The sequence below is a fragment of the Salvelinus alpinus genome, chromosome 32 (genome assembly GCF_045679555.1).
Source record: "Salvelinus alpinus chromosome 32, SLU_Salpinus.1, whole genome shotgun sequence".
Taxonomy (NCBI): Eukaryota; Metazoa; Chordata; class Actinopteri; order Salmoniformes; family Salmonidae; genus Salvelinus; species Salvelinus alpinus.
This window is the reverse complement of record NC_092117.1, coordinates 14,571,050-14,591,624: the sequence shown is the minus strand read 5'-3', so window position 1 is coordinate 14,591,624 and position 20,575 is coordinate 14,571,050. Positions and strand designations below refer to the sequence as shown.

Genomic DNA, 20,575 nt, shown 5'->3' with positions numbered 1-20,575 from the left:
AGCGCCGAGCAGCAGGCAATGCTTAACTCTTTATGCCATTACCGCTGAGGCTGCAATTTGAACAATCCAATTGCTGCCCAACTTCAAGCTCTGCATTCCCCACACCCGTACAGCATTACAGTAGATGTGTGTGTACTGTATATACCCATAAGGAACAACTGCTACTTTTTATCCATTGAGTAAGATCATCAATTTAACATTCAGTGACTTATCTGACTAGAGGCAGCTGACAATGTGACAGATGTTCATGTCGAGAACCCATCTAAGGACTAACATACCATTTCATGTTCTCTTGCTCGCCATAAGCTAAATCTCCAATTACCATAACCAATCTGGCTTCAACCAACCTGCAGCGCCCCGCCCTTGGCCCAATTAGTGACAACAATTCAAGCTCAAATGGGACAGGAGATGTGCTTGTTCAAAGTTTGGAATTTCAAGTGATTACTATAGCGCCCCCCTTGGGCCAATTTTGTAAATGGCGGTTCTCTATGGCAAGACGCATTATTCACCCACATTTCGTCCAAAATCGGGCCATTGGTGTCTGAGATATCCGTAGTCCTCCCTTCCATTTTCATTGTGGGGGACAATAAAGAGCATATAAACTTGAATGCACCTTCCACACAGTGATTGGGATAACATCAGTGACCCAATTAGGCTGTGTGTGTTGTTATATGACTGTTGACACAGAGTACAGCAGGAACCTATTCCACAGGGGGAGAGCAGGCCACTGCACAGTGCTGTAATCGCATTGGCTCCCGTAACGTGAGAAATGGGCGCAGCCCAAACCCCATGCAAAAATAATGACAGGCTGACCTAACTAAAGCGCTGCTACCGTGTCCATTTGGCAGTGATTAACGGTCGACCCGATCAATCACCAGCCCTGAAACAACAAACAGACCAGTGTAATTGGCTCAGCTGGATCCGCTGACACTAGCTGATGTCGTGCGGTTCACTCAATGAGGAGAGAAAGTAGAGAGAGACTGTCACCCTGTCACAGAACTTTCCAAACCCCGGGTTCAGTCGTCCCCAGTCTGCCCCGTGCCAGCAAAGCCGTGCCTGGGAGAACTGCCGTGCCTGGGAGAACTGCCGTGCCTGGGAGAACTGCCGTGCCTGGGAGAACTGCCGTGCCTGGGAGAAATGCCGTGCCTGGGAGAGCTCAGAAATCTTAATACCGAGCCGATGATACTTGTATTAATAAATCTAATTCATTTGTGAAACAACATCTTTAATGTGTTTGAGGACTTTGCTTACCACCACAGAATCAATGGCTGGCAAAGTGCTGGAAAGGCCTCAGACTCACAAAATCATCACTTAGAAAATACAAGCTGATTTGACAGAAGAGGTTTGGGACAACATAGTCCTTCCCTATGAGTTAAGATGACTGTTTTTCAGCTTCTCTTGACACATTTTTTAAATTGAACCTTTATTTAACTAGGCAAGTCAGTTAAGAACATTAAATCACCGGGTGTTTCAGATACACTTCCAAGCCTCCAAAGGCTTTCATTTCGTATGATGTTAATATCTGTGGGTAGAGTTTAAATAAAGCCAACTGTCAGTCCAGTAGCGAACCTTCCTAAAGGGAGGAACGTGTTCCTATGGAGCTTAGGAGGAGTTAATACAGTAACAGGATGGGATAAAGGAGGTGGGCTACTCACCATGGATGGGGTTGTGTTCCACCGTCAGGGGAATGGGTCTGTCAGGCTGGTGTTGGACGTGCGTCTGGGAGTGTGTGGTGTGTGTGTTGTAGTACTTGGGCTTCCGGACAAACTGCTGGCTACCAGGTCGGCTTCTGAAAGGGAGACAAAAAACACAGTCAAACACGGTAAAGAACAACCTCATCTACGTAGTGAGTTCTGAAACGTGTACCATACAATCACAGGGTTAAATCTGCAACAGAAACAAAAGCAACGGGTGAAATAAATATTCTGCAGAGAGCTATACTTGATGACTGTATCAACGCTTTGACCTTCGTGATCACTCCCAAGGCCCACACCTCCAAGGCCAACACTCCCAAGGCCCACACTCCCAAGGCCCACACTCCCAAGGCCCACACTCCCAAGGCCCACACTCCCAAGGCCCACACTCCCAAGGCCCACACTCCCAAGGCCCACACCTCCAAGGCCCACACCTCCAAGGCCCACACCTCCAAGGCCCACACCTCCTAGGTGAAGATGATGGGGGGGCTTAAATCACGTCGGCAGTCATCTCATATCCTCCCACTCAGAGGGACATGAGACAAAAGCACTTCCCAGAAGCCCAGAGGATGAACCTAATCTCTCCTGGTGAGACGGGTGAGGAAACCCAGACACATCCTAAACACTGTGGGAGGGAGGGGAGAGAGGAGGGGGGTGGGAGCTGGTCCAAAACAACAAGACCGCCCTGTAGACCCCCTGACAAGGCCCAATCAAACATGACACACAGAGTGAAAAAACAACAGTGGAGTATGGAGAGCAGAGTGGGGGGGTGAGTGGGCAAGAGGACGAGGGTGAGGATAACATGGGATTGAAGTAGGACAAAACAATCCAAACACAGCCGCGCAAAGCCTCTACTCCTAACCACTCTGTAAAACGTCCCTCAGTTCAAATGAAATGTGACTGGTTTACACAAGAGGAAGAGAAATCTGGTCATCTGGTGCTGAGCAATATCGCCAGAGACAGCAGTACTAAAGTTGTTTGTCCTTTACAGCATAACAGTATCAAATTGTCAGCCGCTGCACTAAAACCACTCAGACAGGTCGGGGTCATGGAAACAGAGGTCAAAGGACAGAAATACTATTCTTTTTGTCAGGAGAAAAAAAGAGCACAACAACATGGGTGGTGTTGAGAGCCGTTTCTAATAGGTAATAAAGGGGGAGGATAAAGAGACAAAACATTGGAGACGTACTAACTTATCAGAGGTCTGAACAATCTTCATATGCCTACAGGAGACAATGTGCTGGCCAATAAATAGCTTATCATTAGCAGAGGCGCAGTCAAGTCCCTGTTCCCATAAAAAGCTATGTATTTCATTTACATTTCATCTCAACAACAGCTAGCTAGAAGCCTTCATCAAGCTACTGCAATGAGTATTGTATTCACATCTAACATAAAATAAACACACTTGTGACAGACTTGTATGATGCCCTCCTGTCCCATATTCAAGTCCTAGCAACACACAGACAGACACACACACAGACAGACAGACAGACAAACAGAGACAGACGGACACACAGTGAAGTTGTCTCTCCAGGCCACCCACGGATGTGGGCTTGAACTTTACGGTTAACCTCGATGTGATCATCTCATCTCATGTGAGTCTGCTTCCACAGCTGACTCCTCCCTTTCATCTTCATTCCCCCCTCTCACTCACACACACTATCAAACACTGGGACTTCAAGGAATCTGAACGGATTACATCTTGTTTTATCCTAAGGGGCAGAGTGTGGTGGCGGGGGGTTGGGGCATCAAGGGCTGAACACAGCAGCACTGACACTTGGCACGGCTTCTCATGTGCCTGCTTTCATCCCCCACCACCACCCATTCATGGAGATAGTACAGGTGCATCAAAGTTGGGACCAAGATACTGAGAAACAGCTTCTAACTCCAGGCCATCAGACTGTTAAACAGTCGGCACTAGCCAGCCTCCGCCCAGTACCCTGCCCTGAACCCTAGTCACTGTTTTAGCTGGCTACCACCCGGTACTCTACCCTCCACCTTAGAGACGGCTGCCCTATGTACATAGAGTCATTGAACACTGGTCAATTTAATAATGTGTACATACTGTTTCAAGCACTTTACATGTACACTACCAGTCAAAAGTTTGTACAAACATACTCATTCCAGGGTTTTTCTTTATTTTTACTATTTTCTACATTGTAGACTAATAGTGAAGACATCAAAACGATGAAATAACGCTTATGGAATCATGTAGTAAGCAAAAAAATCGAAATATATTTTATATTTGAGATTGAGAGAATGCAAAGAGTGTGCAAAGCTGTCATCAAGGCAAAGGGTGGCTACTTTGAAGAATCTCAAACATAAACTATATTTGATTTTCAACACTTTTTTGGTTACTACATGATTCCATATGTGTTTTGATGTCTTCACTATTATTCTACAATGTAGAAAATAGTAAAAATAAAGAAAAACCCTTGAATGAGTAGGTGTGTCCAAACTTCTGATTGGTACTGTACATATTATATTATATTATTATATTCTAGTCATAGATCATCCTATAACTTTTTCTTTTTATGGATTATGTGTGAATTGTTTTTTTTATTGCTAGGTATTACTGCACTGTTGGAGCTAGAAACACAAGGATTTCGCTGCACCTGCAAGTTTGTGTATGCGACCAATAAACTTTGATTTGATTTTGTTGTGTTATTCACTGTTTATGGGTTTCTATGAGATGGCGTTTGATTGGCTGTAATTCCAGTAGCTGACATTCCTTTATGGCCCCTTGGGGGCAGAAAATCAAAACACTTTTATGCTCATACAGTACATACCTCCCTTTATAACATAATTGTAGGCCTATATTTACATTATGTGGTATGCTTGCTACTGTGTCTATGTGGATTAGCTAGGATAAGGTTGGTTTTACGTAGGAGCAAAACTAAATTGAATTGAGAGAGAGTATTTTACAACAGTCCTTAGTTGTCTTTCTCTTCTGTCTCTCTTTCCAAATGGCGATCTAATCTGCAGCGTTTGCCATGCTCAAATGCCTGTCTGATGTAATGTGTTTGAACAAAGGAGAAACATATTCCAGCCCCCCGGTCACATCAAAGCCCTGCTTGGAGAGCAGACTAAAAAGTGACAGTAATGCTCCCCTTTTTTTAGAGGGAACATTGCCACACCAACCCTCAAACGGCACCAGTGGTGTAGTGGGAGTGTAAACGCAAGTAAACACAGTTTACCCACTTTTTCTTTGCACAACAGTTTACTCACCTTTTGCAGAAAAACACATTAAAAGTACAGGGAGCATTACTTTTTTGACACAACCGGCGATCAAAATTGACCCACCCATTTTTTTTTACCACTGACTGACAGACTCAAAGTATTCAGACCCCTTGACTTTTTCCACATTTTGTTAAGTCACAGCCTTATTCTAAAATGGATTAAAGATTTTTCTCCCACATCTATACACAATAGGCCATAATGACAAAGCGAAAACAGGTTTTTAGAAATGTTAGCAAATTTAGATTAGATTTTTTTACAGAAATACCTTATTTACATAAGTATTCAGGCCCTTTGCTATGAGACTTGAAATTGAGCTCAGGTGCATCCTGTTTCCATTGATCATCCCTGAGATGTTTCTACAACTTGATTGGAGTCCACCTGTGGTAAATTCAATTGATTTGACATGATTTGGAAAGGCACACCCCTGTCTACATAAGGTCCCACAGTTGACAGTGCATGTCAGAGCAAAAACCAAGCCATGAGGTTGAAGGAATTGTCCATTGAACTCCAAGACAGGATTGTGTCGAGCCACAGAACTGGGGAAGGGGACAATAGAGTGCTGAGTACAAGGCAGTTAGCAAGTTTGGTAGAGTTTGGAGAAGACTAATTACCGTGACTAAACGGTCACAAGGAATTTGACTGCCTTCATGACCCGTGACCGCCGGTGTGGCGGTAATACGGTCACCGCAACAGACCTAGAGAGACCTGAAAATAGCTGTCCAGTGACGCTCCTCATCCAACCTGACAGAGCTTGAGAGGAACTGCAGAGAAGAATGGGAGAAACTCCCCAAACACAGGTGTGCCAAGCTTTTAGCGTCATATCCAAGAACACTCAAGGCCGTAATTACTGTGAAAGGGTGCTTCAACAAAGTACTGTGTAAAGGGTCTGAATACTTTCGTTAATGTGATATTTCCAGTTTTTTTTATGTATACATTTGAAAAAATGCCTAAACCTGTTTTTGCTTTGTCATTATGGGGCATTGTTTGTAGATTGATGAGGGGGCAAAAAACATTTAATCAATTTTAGAATAAAGCTGTAACATAACAAAGTGGAAAAAGTCAAGTGGTCTGAATACTTTCCGAATGCACTGTATGTCAAACAAAAACCAACGATTGCAAAGTTAAACAAATAATACAACTATGCACAAGGACTACTTTTTATAATTTCCACCAACATTTTTATGAAAAACACATTAAACATGAGCAGTGCAAGAGCCACACATTGGAGAGTCTATCTCCGTTCAGAATGGACAACCTGTATTTTATCCTCTCGTGTCTTGTTGATAGTTATATTTTATTTTTTAACTAGGCAAGTCAGTTAAGAACAAATTCTTATTTTCAATGACGGCCTAGGAACAGTGGGTTAACTGCCTTGTTCAGGAGAAGAACGGCAGATCTTTACCTTGTCAGCGCAGGGATTCAATCTTGCAACCTTTCGGTTACTAGTCCAACGCTCTAACCACTAGGCTACCTGCCGCCCCTGATTTCATTGGAGTTCAGAAGGAGAGGGAGGACAGACTGAGGTAAATGTGCACTTGCCAAATAATCTTAGTTGTCTGTGAGAGACATTTTACAGGTCACCAATCAACCAGATTCTGTGCCACCCAGAGCACAGATGAGCCAAGAGAGACTTATCCCAGGGTTACCCTCAACACAGACAAAAAAAACTTTACGTTTATTTCTCCATCAATAAAACTCAGCGGCTTTCTTTCCCCTGATTTAAATGAGACGGGAACACATGTAGTAAGTACTGGGAGCTATGTGTTAAGCTCTTCCACATGCTTCTAGTTGGCCCATTGACTTTGGCAAAAGGTGCAGCTCTTACCCAAACCATCTCCAACATGGTAATTACCTCCACAGAAAAACAGTGAGGATTAGATTAATTCAATTGGAATTGTTTAAGAATGCAATTTAAAAATATTGGGTGCAGTACAAGGTCACCTTAGTCGATCTCGACACATACTAAACATATTTTGATAAAGAAACTATTGAGCTTGATAAAACTGTTCTACTTTAAAGGAGTAGTTCACTATTTTACAACTTGATGTTAAATGGTTCCTCCCCCTAAAAGTAGTTGATGGGCCATAATAAACTACAATCTACAGTTCAGTTTTTTTGAAGTGATGTTTCAAAAAAGAATGTCAAAATCACCTGATAGCAATTCAAATCAACTTCATATTTGGATTCATGATATTAAAAGGTGATTTGGCCATGTAAAAAAAATTAAGAAACATGCTCACATTCATAACATGCTCACTTCCATTGATTCTTAGCTGGTGGTGGCTAAACTTAGCAGTAATTTGTAGTGGCTCTTTAAAGAAAACTGAACTGGGCCAGGAGAAACTGATCACAGTTTCTTCTGGCCCATAGGCTACTTTCAAGGGGAGGAACCATCTAACATCAAGTTGTAAACTAGTGAACTACTCCTTTAACAGTAAACCTAATCAGCAGCTGTGAACTGATAGTCCCACCTATTCTCAAAAGATGGTCCATGGTTTCCGCATTGGTTACTTAATGCATCTCTTTTTAAGGGACATATCAACTATATGGACGATTTAGACCTATAGCATACCACCCACCAATTCTCCTTTCTGCTCTACCCCAGGTGGAAAGATTTCGTTTCATCATTCCTAATTGACAATACCATAACTCACTTAGGCCAGCTAGCCAAGCTTCAGTTGGACTGAAATAGAAGAAAAACAATAGTGAAAACATAAAACTAAAAAAACTAAAAATCAGGGGAACGTTTTTACAGTCAAGGTTGTCCGTGTACGAGACCATGAATAAAATCCATACATACTGTACCGAAAGTAATGATGGGCTACTGTTCTTGTAAAGTTCCCGCTCACTAACTTCACCAACCCCAAGGAGCATGGAGGAGATTCTTGGCCTTCAGACAATATCAAAAACATTGGGGTGTTGAAAACCTGATACAAATCACAGTTTCAAACAATTTGCAGGACAAATGATTTCCCTGTAGTGAGAGGGACTGATGGTAATGTGGTTTTCCTGCACATGAAGACTTGAGGAGTGAGGAATGCTGGTATGGAACGAGTGCTGAGGCCAGTTGGCAGAACATGAGCGTCTCGCAGACAACATCCATCAAAGCAGAGATTTGTCATGTTATCCCCTGATTGAGGGGACTGCTGGTCTCAGCCACGCTCTCTCTCAACTGTGATTGGTGAGGTGATACCTGTGTCTCCCCCTTACTCTACACTGCCTACCACAACACCATTGAGTTTTTTTTGAGGACCTCTGACAGGAGTCTGGAGACAGACAGGCCAACCCACCCAAATGGAGGCTCACTTCTCATACATTTTTCTACAGCTCCAGCTTAAGAAAGGACACTGGGTTGTATTTCAAGACAAAACCAACAAGTTAGGGAACCTAAAGAGTTCAGCACCTGTGCAGGACTGCTTCAAGACATCTCCCCTCATAAAAATGATCAATGAAGACAACATATGCAGAAACATTGTGTCTGGGGCTGTAAGGATTCAAATACACAGGGGAAAACCATCATTTTGCATACCTTAAGTTTGGAAATAATAACCTGGTAAAATATATAAGAGTATATTTTTCCATGAATTACTTCCAACTTAGAAACAGTATCCAGCAAGTCTGTAAAAACAACTTAAACTACCTACCAAATAATTAGTCATGTGACAATGCCATTTAATGTTGGCACAGTACACAGGTAGCCTAGCGGTTAGAGCTTTAGGCCAGTAAACGAAAGGTCGCTGGTTCAAATACACGAGCCGACAAGGTGAAAAAAACTGTTGATGTGCCCTTGAGCAAGGCACTTAACCCTAATTTGCTCCAGAGGCGCCATACTACTATGGCTGACCCTGTAAAACAACACATTTCACTGCACCTATCCGGGGTGTATGTCACAATAAAAACAACAATTCTGTATATTCTCAGCAATTCATAACTAGAACTAACTAATAACATTGAATAGAGGGGACTAGAGAGCCATTAAAGACTGACTCCAGTGATTTTTTAACTGGTTGTACCCCTGTTTGCCACCACATGAGTCACCTGTTGAAATTTTGGTGTCCTTATCTTACTCTTTGGGAAGCTGTCATTACAGAAACTGAAAGAAGCCCTCCGGCGATTAAAAAAAATCTTCCCAACAAGTCCATAATGCCAGCGAAGATGGTTGGAATGCTGGGAAAGATGACGGACCTAAAAAGTCCCCGTGTAGACGAATCCTTCAACTCTAACGTTAGTGAAGGATCTGATAGGTACGATAGCTCACCCTTGCTGTTGTGATGAGTAATATGTTTGCCTTGGTGTAAATGTTTTGCCCTGGTCATCTAAAAACTTTTGGATATTTAGCTTACTAGCTAGTTTTACAGCTGAATGCAGTCTTTTAGTTGGTTATACCTTGGCTTGCTGTAGTTACCTTTGCTCGCTAATAAAAGCCAATTATGTAAACAAAGCATGACAATCCAAGTTCTAAAGCAATAGGACTCCCTAAATCTTTCTCAGATTATTACCAATCCCACAAGGTATGACTCCAAATTTGTCATAGACTCTTGCTAAAAAACTTTAATGAGCAAGTCTTCCTTCACGACATGTCCTCTGTAAATTGGTATAGAATCAGCTTGATCCCCTCTGTTGAAGACGCTTGGACCTTCTTTTTTGATATTTTCAGTGATATTGTTAACAAACATGCTCCCATAAAGAAAATGTAAATAAAAAACAGGTTCAGCCCTTAGTTTGACCGTGACTTTGCAGAGTTACTCCACCTCAAGCATTGCATTTGGCGAAAGCCTCGGCACACGCATACTCAGGCTGACAGGCTCTCGTTCAGGCAAATGAGAAATAAGTGCACTCAGGCTATCCGGAAGGCCAAAGTTAGTTACTTTAAGGAGCGGTCTCTCTCTGTGGGTCTAACCACAAGAAGTTCTGGAAAACAGTTAAAGACCTGGATAATAAACCTTCCTCCTCACATCTGCACATGTCCCTTAAAGTTGATGTGGTTGTTACTGACAAGAAGCACATGGCTGAGCTTTTTAATCACCACTTCATTAAGTCAGGATTCCTATTTGACTCAGCCATGCCTCCTTGCCCGTCCAACATTTCCTCATCTCCCACCTCTTCTAATGCGACTTGGCCAAATGCTCATCCCTCTTTTTCCCCTGCCCCGCTACAAAGTTTCTCCCTGCAGGCGGTCACGGAGTCCGAGTTGCTAAAGGAGCTCATTAAACTTGACCCCCAAAAAACATCTGGGTCAGATGGTTTAGACCCTTTCTTCTTTAAGGTTGCTGCCCCTATAATCGCCAAGCCCATCTCTGACCTTTTTAACCTGTCTCTCCTATCTGGTGAGGTTCCCATTGCTTGGAAGGCAGCAACGGTACATCCTTTATTTAAAGTGGGAAGATCATGCCGATCCTAACTGTTATAGGCCTATTTCTATGTTGCCTTGTTAATCAAAAGTGCTGGAAAAACTTTTCAATAATCAACTGACTGGTTTTCTTGATGTCTATAATATTCTCTCTGGTATGCAATCTGGTGTCTGCTCAGGTTATGGATGTATCACTGCAACCTTAAAGCTCCTCAATGATGTCACCATTGCCCTTGATTCTAAGCAATGTTGTGCTGCTATTTTTATTGACTTGGCCAAAGCTTTTGATATGGTAGACCATTCCATTCTTGTGGGCCGGCTAAGGAGTATTGGTGTCTCTGAGGGGTCTTTGGCCTGGTTTGCTGACTACATCTCTCAGAGAGTGCAGTGTATAAAGTCAGAACATCTGCTGTCTCAGCCATTGCCTGTCAGCAAGGGTGTACCCCAAGGCTCAATCCTAGGCCCCACGCTCTTCTCAATTTACATCAACAACATATCTCAGGCAGTAGGAAGCTCTCTCATCCACTTATATGCAGATGATAGTCTTATACTCAGCTGGCCCCTCCCTGTTTTTTGGGTAAAACGCTCTACAACAAAGCTTTCTTGGTGTCCAACAAGCTTTCTCTACCCTTAACCTTCTTCTGAACACCTCCAAAACAAAGGTCATGTGGTTTGGTAAGAAGAATGCCTCTCTCCCTACAGGTGTGATTACTACCTCTAACCCTCAGGTTTAGAGCTTGGGAGTATGGCTAGACGGTACACTGTCCTTCTCTCAGCACATATCAAAGCTGCAGGCTAAAGTTAAATCTAGACTTGGTTTCTTCTATCGTAATCGCTCCTCTTTCACACCAGCTGCCAAACAAACCCTGATTCAGATGACCATCCTACCCAAGCTAGATTACGGAGACATAATTTATAGATCGGCAGGTAAGGGTGCTCTCGGGCGGCTAGATGTTCTTTATCATTCGGCCATCAGATTTGCCACCAATGCTCCTTATAGGACACATCACTGCACTCTATGCTCCTCTGTAAACTGGTCATTTCTGTTTACTCATCGCAAGACCCACTGGTTGATGCTTACTCCCCCTTATCTGAGATATCTACTGCAGCCCTCATCCTCCACATACAACACCCATTCTAACAGTCACATTCTGTTAAAGGTCCCCAAAGCACAAACATCCCTGGGTCGCTCGTCTTTTCAGTTCGCTGCAACTAGCGACTGGAACGAGCTGCAACAAACACTCAAACTGGAAAGTTACATCTCAATCTCTTCATTCGAAGACTCAATCATGGACACTCTTACTGACGGTTGTGGCTGCTTTGCGTGATGTATTGTTGTCTCTACCTTCTTGCCCTTTGTGCTGCTGTCTGTACCCAATAATTTTGTGCTGCTGCCATGTTGTGTTGCTACCATGTTGTTGTCATGTTGTGTTGCTACCATGCTGTGGTGTCATGTGATGCTGCCATGCTATGTTGTTGTCTTAGGTCTCTCTTTATGTAGTGTTGTGTTGTCGCTCTTGTCGTGATGTGTGTTTCATCCTATATTTTTATTTTATTTTTAATCCCAGACTCCCCGCAGGAGGCCTTTTGCCTTTTGGTAGGCCATCATTATAAATAAGAATTTGTTATTAACTGACTTGCCTAGTTAAATAAAGGTTAAATAAAAAAAATTAAAGATAAAGGGTATGCGTTTGCAAATTTCCTGCATAATTGCTGACCATCCTTCAGTGACAATGCATAATAACATCGTCTCGCAATTGGGCTAGCAAGCTAGGTAGCTAGCTATACACACACAACGACCTGCAAGGTTTGTCTGGCATGTACTAGATACAAGACCTATTGTCAAAAGATTATGCTAACTAACCTCTTTTTGATACTGTTGCAAAGCTAACTAAAAAGCAGCATTCCCCAAGAGAGGATGGCTTTCACTTCAGCAGTAATAAATTCATGAACTTCTTTGAGGAAAAGATCATGATCATTAGAAAGCAAATTACGGACTCCTCTTTAAATCTGCGTATTCCTCCAGGGCTTAGCTGTCCTGGATCTGCACAGCTCTGCCAGGGCCTGGGATCGGGAGAGACACTTAAGTGTTTTAGTACTATATCTCTTGACACAATGATGAAAATAATCATGGCCTCTAAACCTTCAAGCTGCATACTGGATCCTATTCCAACTAAACTACTGAAAGAGCTGCTTCATGTGCTTGGCCCTCCTATGTTGAACATAATAAACGTCTCTCTATCCACCGGATGTGTACCAAACTCACTAAAAGTGGCAGTAATAAAGCCTCTCTTGAAAAAGCCAAACCTTGACCCGGAAAATATAAAAAACTATCGGCCTATATCGAATCTTCCATTCCTCTCAAAAAAAATTGAAAAAGCTGTTGCGCAGCAACTCACTGCCTTCCTGAAGACAAACAATGTATACGAAATGCTTCAGTCTGGTTTTAGACCCCATCATAGCACTGAGACTGCACTTGTGAAGGTGGTAAATTACCTTTTAATGGCGTCAGACCGAGGCTCTGCATCTGTCCTCGTGCTACTAGACCTTAGTGCTGCCTTTGACACCATCGATCACCACATTCTTTTGGAGAGACTGGAAACCCAAATTGGTCTACACGGACAAGTTCTGGCCTGGTTTAGATCTTATCTGTCGGAAAGATATCAGTTTGTCTCTGTGAATGGTTTGTCCTCTGACAAATCAACTGTAAATTTCGGTGTTCCTCAAGGTTCCGTTTTAGGACCACTATTGTTTTCACTATATATTTTACCTCTTGGGGATGTTATTCGAAAACATAATGTTAACTTTCACTGCTATGCGGATGACACACAGCTGTACATTTCAATGAAACATGGTGAAGCCCCAAAATTGCCCTCGCTAGAAGCCTGTGTTTCAGACATAAGGAAGTGGATGGCTGAAAACGTTCTACTTTTAAACTCGGACAAAACAGAGATGATTGTTCTAGGTCCCAAGAAACAAAGAGATCTTCTGTTAAATCTGACAAGTAATCTTGATGGTTGTAAAGTCGTCTCAAATAAAACTGTGAAGGACCTCGGCGTTACTCTTGACCCTGATCTCTCTTTTGACGAACATATCAAGACTGTTTCAAGGACAGCTTTTTTCCATCTACGTAACATTGCAAAAATCAGACATTTTCTGTCCAAAAATGATACAGAAAAATTAATCCATGCATTTGTTACTTCTAGGTTAGACTACTGCAATGCTCTACTTTCCGGCTACCCGGATAAAGCACTAAATAAACTTCAGTTAGTGCTAAATACGGCTGCTAGAATCCTGACTAGAACCAAGAAATTTGATCATATTACATATTACATATTATGTAACCTATAAAGCGTTACATGGGCTTGCTCCTACCTATCTTTCCGAGTTGGTCCTGCCGTACATACCTACACGTACGCTACGGTCACAAGACGCAGGCCTCCTAATTGTCCCTAGAATTTCTAAGCAAACAGCTGGAGGCAGGGCTTTCTCCTATAGATCTCAATTTTTATGGAATGGTCTGCCTACCCATGTGAGAGACGCAGACTCGGTCTCAACCTTTAAGTCTTTACTGAAGACTTATCTCTTCAGTAGGTCATATGATTGAGTGTAGTCTGGCCCAGGAGTGTGAAGGTGAACGGAAAGGCTCTGGAGCAACGAAGCGCCCTTGCTGTCTCTGCCTGGCCGGTCCCCTCTCTCCACTGGGATTCTCTACCTCTAACCCTATTACAGGGGCTGAGCCACTGGCTTACTGGTGCTCTTTCATGCCGTCCCTAGGAGGGGTGCGTCACTTGAGTGGGTTGAGTTACTGACGTGATCTTCCTGTCTGGGTTGGCGCCCCCCCTTGATTTGTGCTGTGGTGGAGATCTTTGTGGGCTATACTCGGCCTTGTCTCAGGATTGTAAGTTGGTGGTTGAAGATATCCCTCTAGTGGTGCGGGGGCTGTGCTTTGGCAAAGTGGGTGGGGTTATATCCTTCCTGTTTGGCCCTGGCCGGGGGTATCATCGGATGGGGCCACAGTGTCTCCTGACCCCTCCTGTCTCAGCCTCTAGTATTTATGCTGCAGTAGTTTGTGTCGGGGGGCTAGGGTCAGTTGGTTAAATCTGGAGTACTTCTCCTGTCTTATCCAGTGTCCTGTGTGAATTTAAGTATGCTCTCTCTAATTCTCTCCTTCTCTCTTTCTTTCTCTCTCTCGGAGGACCTGAGCCCTAGGACCATACGTCAGGACTACCGGGCATGATGACTCCTTGCTGTCCCCAGTCCCCCTGGCCTTGCTGCTGTTCCAGTTTCAACTGTTCTGCCTGCGGTTATGGAACCCCTACCTGTCCCAGACCTGCTGTTTTCAACTCTTAATGATCGGCTATGAAAAGCCAACTGACGTTTATTCCTGATTATTATTTGACCATGCTTGTCATTTATGAACATTTTGAACATCTTGGCTCTCTCTAATTCTCTCCTTCTCTCTTTCTTTCTCTCTCTCGGAGGACCTGAGCCCTAGGACCATACGTCAGGACTACCGGGCATGATGACTCCTTGCTGTCCCCAGTCCACCTGGCCTTGCTGCTGTTCCAGTTTCAACTGTTCTGCCTGCGGTTATGGAACCCCTACCTGTCCCAGACCTGCTGTTTTCAACTCTTAATGATCGGCTATGAAAAGCCAACTGACATTTATTCCTGATTATTATTTGACCATGCTTGTCATTTATGAACATTTTGAACATCTTGGCCATGTTCTGTTATAATCTCCACCCGGCACAGCCAGAAGAGGACTGGCCACCCCTCATAGCCTGGTTCCTCTCTAGGTTTCTTCCTAGGTTTTGGCCTTTCTAGGGAGTTTTTCCTAGCCACCGTGCTTCTACACCTGCATTGCTTGCTGTTTGGGGTTTTAGGCTGGGTTTCTGTACAGCACTTCGAGATATTAGCTGATGTACGAAGGGCTATATAAAATAAACTTGATTGATTGACTAACCCCATTTACCTGTAGTGTCATGATGCCTGATCACATGTGTAGTAGACCTGCACCTAATTGCTAGGCTTTAACACAAAACATTTATAAAAAATCTTTGGCTTCATGTAGTTATTTGCTTTTGTTTCCTTTGCACTTGGCTTCTAAGTACATCATCTATGAACTCTGGTCTCCTGCAGTTATTCCGTTCCTGACCTGTGTGCTCCCCCACCTGTAGCCTTGATAAACCCACCGTAGGCACCTTAGTCATTGTGCATGTCAGCAGCCACAGCATTCAGTGGTGGATCCTTTGTCAAATTCAATAAGGCATATATTTACTCACTTACCAGTATTCAACTTGGTGTTTATGTAATGTAGATTTCATTGGTTTCTGATGGCCTGCCTTTTTCCAGTTCCTCTCAGCGCTGCAGGTGAAGACTATCTGCACACTACGACCATCTCAGTGAACTGCTAAATCTTATCATCTATTGGTAGTTGAAGACTGACTAGAGGGCCCTCATTCAGCTGGCTTCAAAGCAAGCTTCTATGACACTTGGTGGGGACATGTGAGCTGACACACCAGGTAGACACCACATGTACCACAATACTATAAACTGTGCATTCATAAAGTATTCACACCCCTTGACCTTTTCCACATTTACTTGTGTTACAGCCTGAATTTAAAATGGATTAAATTTAGATGTTTTGTCACTTGCCTACACACAATACCCCATAATATCAAAGTGGAATTACGTTTTTTGAAATTTTAACAAATGAATAAAAAAATGAAAAGCTGAAATGTCTTGAGTGAATAAGTATTCAACCCGTTTGTTATGGCAAGCCTAAATAAGTTCAGGAGTAAAAATGTGCCTAACAAGTCACATAAATTGCATGGACTCACTCTGTGGGCAATAATAGTGTTTAACATGTTTTTTTCATGACTACCTCTTCTCTGTACCCCACACATACAATTATCTGTAAGGTCCCTCAGTCGAGCAGTGAATTTCAAACACAGATTCAACCACAAAGACCAGGGAGGTTTTCTAATGCCTCGCAAAGGGTGGCATATATTGGTAGATTGGTAAAAAGAAAAAAGCAGAAATGTAATATCCCGTTGAGTTATTAATTACACTTTGGATGGTGTATCAATACACCCAGTCACTACAAAGACACAGGCGTCCTTCCTAACTCAGTTGTCGGAGGGGAAGGAAACTGCTCAGGGATTTCACCATGAGGCCAATTGTGACTTTAAAAGTGTAATGGCTGTGATAGGAAAAATTGAGGATGGATCTACAATATTGTAGTTACTCCACAATACAAACCTAACTAACAGATTGAAAAGAAGGAAGCCTGTACAGAATAAAAATATTCCAAAACATGCATCCTGTTTGCAACAAGGCACTAAAGTAATACTTAAAAAAATGTGGCAAAGCAATTCACTTTTTGTCCTGAATACAAATTGTTATATGTGGGGCATATCCAATACAACACATTACTGATTACCACTCTCCATATTTTCAAGCATAGGGGTGGCTGTGTCATGTAATAGGTATGCTTGTATTCATTAAGGATTGGGGAGTTTTTCCGGATAAAAAAGAAATGGAATGGAGCTTAGCACAGGCAAAATCCTAGAGGAAAACGTGGTTCAGTCTGCTTTCCACCAGACACTGGGAGATTAATTCACCTTTCAGCAGGACAATAACCTAAAACACAGGGCCAAATCTACACTGGAGTTGCTTTCCAAGAGGACAGTGAATGTTCCTGAGTGGCTGAGTTCTAGTTTTGACTTAAATCTACTTAAAAATCTATGGCAAGACCTGAAAATGGTTGTTTAGCAATGATCAACCATCAATTGGACAAAGTTTGATGAATTTTGAAAATAATAATTGACAAATGTTACAAAATCCAGGTGTGGAAAGCTCTTAGAGAGTTACCCAGAAAGACTCACAGCTGTAATTGCTGCCAAAGGTGTTTCTACAAAGTATTGACTTAGGGGTGTGAATACTTACAGTATATACATGAGATATTTCTGTATTTCATTTTCAATAAATTTGTCAATCTCATCAACATTATGTGGTATGGGTAGATGAGTTAGAAAAAAATATTTAATACATTTTTGAATTTAGACTGTGACACAAAATGTGGAATAAGTCAAGTGATATCGAATACTTTCTGAAGGCACTGTATGACAAGGTCTTTATGATTTGCTCTTGTAGAGTAAACTCAGTGAACCATATCACCACTATAGGTCACTGTGCAAAATATGGAAGCTATACATCAATGGTCTTTACAACTGGCAAAGTACTGGGCCTCTGACTTGTTCAGGTGAAATAATCATTTTATTATCTATATTCTAAAGCTGTAGATATACAGCTTTGTAGTAGTTTCATAACCATCTCTCCTCTAGAGCAATGAAGTGGGCAACAGCATACACATGGAGAAGGAAGGACTGTTCAGAAGTCTGAATTTCCTGGAGGGAGAGAATGTGAAAATAGACGCCATTGTCACCGACAGACACCCTTCGATCCAGAAATACCTGCAAGAGGAACATTCCTATGACTCTTGGCATACAGCAAAATGTGTGTACATGAAAGGAATTGTAATTTGAAAGTGAACATCATCAAGTAACAATAGCCTGCTAACAGGTGACATTAGGTAGGACACTGTTCATTTAATGTTCAGGGATGATTAGGTCAGGGCATCGAAAGAAGTTTAGAACACATTCTCTAAACTGAAGCAGCAGCACCCCCAGTGAGGTAGCCCTCCTGCCTATCCCTGTCTGTCCCCCGATGTAGTGGCAACTGCAGTCTGTTGAGTTGCTATTGAGCTTTAAGTGGCACTTCAGTCATCCCTTCACCTCATTTAACACCTGATTTACCTAACATCTCAATAGGTGGTCCAAGTCATTATATAACGCAAGTGAGGGGGGTGGCCCTCCTCTTTTGTTCTCTGTTGCTCCTCTTTGTCCCTCAAGCAAGGGGGAGGGAAGTTGCCACAGATTCCCATCAGACTAACTCCTTGAAGTTTGCAGTTGTGTCAACAAAAACAAAAAAAAAGGTTGCAAAAAAAATATTTTTTACCCTTTAGTGTATGTACTTTACTGCTTATACTTGGGATATCGCTTTTCAACAGTAAAAGTAAAAAAAATCATTGGAGGATGTCTTTCAGTTTGCATAATGACAGCTTCCCAGAGAGTAAGATAAGGACACCACCATGTCAACCGGTGACTCGTGTTGGCAAACAGAGGTACAACCAATCACGGTCAGTCAAGACAGGTGAACCGTAAACTCTCAAATTGATTAAATCAAATCAAATATTATTGGTCGCATACACATATTTAGCAGATGTTATTGCGGGTGTAGCAAAATGCTTGTGTTCCTAGCCCCAACAGTGTGGTAATAGGTAACAATACACACACATCTAAAAGTAAAAGAATGGAATTAAGAAATATATACATATTAGGATGAGCAATGTTGGAGTCCGGAGTGAGTGTGAGTATGTATGTATGTATATATATATACACCATATAAATATGGTGGGATGTATAGACATTATGGACAGTATGTGAATAGAATATGTCGTTTTTACTATACGTATCTGTAGAATACGTAGGATAGAATAGTATACATACAGCAATCGTGGAATAGGATGGTATTGACTAGAATACAGTATATACATATGAAATGAGTAAAACAGTAAGTTAACATTATTGCCATTGTTACCAGTGTTCCATTATTAAAGTGACCAGATTAGGACGGTTCAACAATGACGGTCCGTACACCTCTGGTGGAGTCATTTTTGACTGGATTGTTTTTAAGTGATTTTGTTCCAGCCAAAGCGTGCGTCAGAGGGCTGCTGCAGTTTAAAAATAAAATGACTGAGAGTCCCCATCCCTCTGGGCTCAGTGCCAGCAGGTAAAAAGTGGGCTACAGTGAAATGTCTCACTGTGAGGTCTGAATTTAACGCCTCATTAAATACCACAATAAAGGGACTGCAACATCGCTCAGCAGCCCCAGACACACAGGGGGAATTATTCATTGTAGCAGTCAAATTCAAAAATGGGGTTTGGAGCATAGACGCAATAGACGGCATAGGCGGCTATCCAAATAGCTTTTCTACTGACTCAAGTTTTTTTCCTTCGGTGAGACTTTGAGGTTGCATGCATTGTGACCTCTAGCCAGCATGGGCCTCACATCGCTTTGCGTTGAAGTGTGGTGAAAATAGGCAGTAAATCTATTTGAGCCGGCTCTTCTGGCAAGTGTGGAGGTAAAAGTACAAGTAAATCTGAATAGATCTATGTATACTCTGTTTGGCCAGCTGCTAGCTTAGGAAATGACTGGCAATTCCCGTCTAATATTTAAACTCCAAACGGGATATGATTGCCCAAGGGCTGGTTAGAGGCATATTTCACATCATTTATCTTTCCAAATAGGTCAGTAATATACAGTGGGCCCTTCTACTGAGTGTGTATTTGCCAGAGCTTGCCTGCAGTCACATGGGGCATGTGCTCTGAATTCTGATCATGCAGTAAGACTTTATTAAAGATAAGCAGTTTATCGCAGGGATGGAAACGTACTCAGAGATAGCAGAGAGATTGTTCAAATGAATCTAGAGGATTATCCGGTGTTAACAATGCACAAAATAATGACTAATGATAATTTCTCTCTTTACAAACAGATCAATTCAATGATAAATGAAAGTAACCTGCCACTGCGTAAGTCATCTGAAATAGCTTTTAAATTGTCAATGGCTCCACACAAACTGAGAAAATACCCAGAAAGCACTTTATATCAGGAAAAGTGGATATCTGAGGGAGCAATGACTTCTTTAAAATTCTTTGAAATGGGGGAATGCAAATAAAAATGCATTTCGGTCTAGATTTAAATCGACTATAAAATCCCCTAATAATCTCTTACGTCAATCTTGACTACCGAAACCTGGCAGGGCACAAGCAGCTAATCTGCATTTGAAATTGAGGGGAAATTAAATGAGAGGCTATTTTCATCTTTACAAGGCATGACTGATACATTTCAAAGGGCAGAGAGAAGGCCTGGCCTCTCCAAGAATAATCATTGTTTAAGGAACTCCAGGAGAGATTACCAGGCTTCCAACAATCATGCACTGGGAAATCTAGGAGGGAACAATCTGTCACATGGTCAGTCTCTTTCCTCTTAAAGTAGGAAGCCATGGCTAGGGAGAAGGAGAAAGCACTCCACTACCGCAACCCAATGGCTGACTATGAGAGGGCGATTTCACATGGAACTGGGAATGCATACCACTGGGACTGGAGGGGGAATCCCATGGTTGTGACTAAATGGAGTACAGCTATGGCCGGAAGTGAATTTTC

At 42.4% G+C, this 20,575-nt stretch overlaps 1 protein-coding gene across 4 annotated transcripts in view; it reads right to left on the bottom strand.

Moving 5' to 3' along the window:
- ltbp1 (latent transforming growth factor beta binding protein 1) overlaps positions 1–20,575 on the bottom strand; it is a 140,868-nt gene that overhangs the window by 104,594 nt on the left and 15,699 nt on the right. For all 4 annotated transcript variants that reach the window (XM_071379522.1, XM_071379518.1, XM_071379521.1 and 1 more), the window contains exon 4: positions 1,656–1,789. In XM_071379522.1, the coding sequence (XP_071235623.1) occupies positions 1,656–1,789 (134 nt within the window). The remainder of the gene's footprint in view (positions 1–1,655; positions 1,790–20,575) is intronic.